General features: G+C 55.8%; 1 protein-coding gene across 1 annotated transcript; it reads left to right on the top strand.

The window, feature by feature from the left end:
• Positions 1-417: 417 nt before the first annotated feature.
• LOC117941059 (centrosomal protein of 170 kDa protein B-like) lies at positions 418-3,148 on the top strand (the record flags this gene model as incomplete). The annotated part of the gene is made up of 4 exons (XM_034866155.1): positions 418-535; positions 671-864; positions 1,065-2,619; positions 2,883-3,148. Coding segments are annotated over 4 exons (2,121 nt in total), but the record flags the coding sequence as incomplete, so codon positions are not given.
• Positions 3,149-3,156: the final 8 nt, after the last annotated feature.

The raw sequence follows: 3,156 nt of genomic DNA, 5'->3' as shown, positions 1-3,156 counted from the left end.
CTGTCCCTCAGAGTGACTGATCTTGGTGTGTATATAATGTGCTGCAGCCGTAGCCTAGATACCGTCATGTCCTACCATGCCAGTGACATCATCGATATTATCAGCGTTCTCATACTAACAAACGCAATTTTTGTGTTGCTTAAAAAAACCTATATTGATTTTTTTAATTAACTTTTTTTAGTGTAATTCATTTGTAATTATCATAACCAACAAGTTATCAAAATTTTGTTTTTCAGTTCAGTTCATCTTTAATTTGTGCTAAAATCTTCCAAAAATCATCATCATCCAGAGCCATAAAGACGGCGTCCCCCCTCCAGCTCCAGCATGTTCTGATCTGTGCATGCATTCCACCTTAAACATTACCTCTGTCCGGTTCTGCCGTCTGATTGGTTGTTCATCAGCTGTTTGGTTTCCTAGGTTACGCCTGCTCACGCAGCCGGACTCGAAGGACCTAAATGGGTTTCCTGTTGGGCCAGCCTGGCCGACGGCTACGCCCCCCCAGGGACCGCTCCGCCGCACGGGGAGGCTCTGGAAGGTCTGTTCCATCAGGGGGTGCAGAAATATTAATCCACATTAATGAGTCGATTCCTTTTTATAACAAGAACAAACCAGACAGTAAAATAAATAAATAAATGACATTTAAGGAGCTTTTCGTTAACTTTTTTCGTAGATTTGCGCCTCATGAACCGCTCGCTGGGAAACTCAAGCTCTGAGACCTCGGAGCCCGAGTCCAGAACCAGGAGGCTGCTGCCCCAGGTCCCCCCCGAGAAACTGGACCCTGCTCCCCCGAGCATCCTGGTCCGCCAGGACCCCTCCAGCGGCCGGGACCATCTGGACAGGGTCCACGCCCCCCCCCACCCACAGGTAGAGGACCTTCCACACAGCAGTTAATAATATAAATAAACCTGTAATTATGATGTCACCGTCACAATTAACCCTGGTGTTGTCCCCCGCGTCAAAAAAGGACAAAAATGTGAAATTGTTGTCCCTTTTTTAGCTTTTTTTTTTGTTTTCTCTACCACACATTTCTTAATAAATAACCGCCGCTGTCCTTCGTCCCGCAGGAAGGTGCCCAGCGACTGGCGGTCCAGGACGACGTGGACCCGGACAGCCTGAGCGACGCCAGCCGCTCCGACGACGGTTCTGTTCTGGAGAAAACAAAGAAGAATCCATCTGGGACCAGGTCTTTGTCTCCTGGGGCCGCCGGACCTCAGTCCAAGGGTCCAGAAAAACTGTCTCCATCCTCCAAATCTTCCAAATCCACTTGCTTCTACATCGGTTCGGAAGACGGTCTGGTCAAACCTGACCAACCTGCCCGGAGCCCGGGACAGACAGAGAGGACAAAACCCCCCGCTACCACTGTCCTGATCCGACACCTGAGCGGACACGAACCCCGGAGGACGGGCGTCAAACCCAACAGCTCGGCTCCAAACCTGCGTCTGCCGGATGCGGACTCTGTCCCGGGGAGAGACGGCTGCCAGCGGCAGGATGGGGACTCTGTCCCAGTTAGAGACGGCTGTGTATCTCCTATTGTGCGTCAGGAAAGTTTTACCAAAGACCGCCCCAGCGACACCGTCCAGATGAAGAGGCTTCCACACATTTCAAGCCAGCCGTCCCTCAGAGACATGGAGCGGAGACGGGACGTCCCGGATACGCAGTCCTCCCTACAGAGACGGGACACCCCGGACATGCAGTCCTCCCTGCAGGATGCAGAAGGGACTCTGTCCTCGCTGGACACTAAATTCCCGTCGTCCGGCTCGGCGCGCAGCTCTAAGAGGGGCGGGTCCTCCACCCACATGGACGACTCTCTCTCCGGGGAGTCGGACGTGGACACAGCGAGCACCGTCAGCCAGGTGAGCAGTAAAAACGCTCCAGTGAGTTCTAAGAAGCGTCCCCCCATCAGAGGTCTGCAGAAGGACAAGTCCTCGTCCAGCCCGTCCATCCCAGAGAAGGGACGCCAGGTCTCTGCACGTGAACGTCTTTCTGAGAAACGGCGAAACCAGGCGACGACAGACTCCTCCAGCAAGACGGAGGCGGCAAAGCGCTTGCAGACGCGGCGCAGCACGGGGAACCGCGGGTCCCTGGATCTGTCCGAGGGTTGCGGCCCACCCTGGACCGAAACCGCGTCCTCGGACCATGAAGTGTCCCGTCCGTCCAACCGAAGCAAGAAACTCATCGCACCTCTTCAGAAAGAAGACAACGGAAAGCAACCGCAGGTTCTGACGCGGTCCAACAGCTTGTCAGCGCCGCGGCCGACGCGGGCGTCGATGCTGCGCCGGGCGCGCCTGGGCGACGCCTCTGATAACGAGGGTGCAGAGACTGACCGTGGGTCGCAGAACTCGGACGCCGCGCCGCCCCGGGTGTCGACCGAGGGGAAGAAGCTGTCCCGCCTGGACATCCTAGCCATGCCAAGGAAGAGAACCGGGTCCTTCACGGCGCCCAGCGATAGCGAGGGGGCCGCAGCGGGCCGCACCGCGTTCTCCAACCGCAGCTCCGAGTCTGCAGCCAGCAGCAGGAAGACGTCCGTGGGCGACGGACGCCAGGCACCCAGCAAAGGGGGCGGGGCTCCGGGGAAACTGACCCGGACCCGGTCCAGCGGAGCCAAGTACCCCATCACCAGTGAGTAGACTTAAAAGTAATGAGACTAGACATCGTGATACGAGACCAGTCATCGTGATACAAGACCAGATATCGTGATAGGAGACAAGACATCGTGATATGAGACTAGATAGCGTGATATTATGTGCGACATATCATGATAAGAGATCAGACATCGTTATACGAGACCAGACATCGTGATACGAGACCAGATATCGCGATATGAGACCAGATATCGTGATATTATGTGTGACATATCGTGACATATGAAAACCTCCCTACAGGTTCCCGCCGCAGACAGACAGGCTCGGACTTCTCCTCGTCCTCGGAGGAAGAGTACGAGACCAAGCGCTCCCCCCACCCCGCCACCTCCTGCCAGAAGACCCGCCCGGACACCAAGCGCTCCCCCCACCCCTCCACGTCCTGCCAGAAGCCCCGGTCTAAATCCGTCTCCGTGGAGACGGAGGAGGACGAGGACCCAAGCGAGGGCGACCCTTACCAGAACTGGTCCACACACAGTGCCGAGATCGCCAAGTAAGACAAACAGGGAGAAAGACA

The sequence above is a fragment of the Etheostoma cragini genome, unplaced genomic scaffold, assembly GCF_013103735.1.
Source record: "Etheostoma cragini isolate CJK2018 unplaced genomic scaffold, CSU_Ecrag_1.0 ScbMSFa_4117, whole genome shotgun sequence".
Classification (NCBI taxonomy): Eukaryota; Metazoa; Chordata; class Actinopteri; order Perciformes; family Percidae; genus Etheostoma; species Etheostoma cragini.
This window is presented reverse-complemented; position numbering and strand designations above follow the sequence as displayed.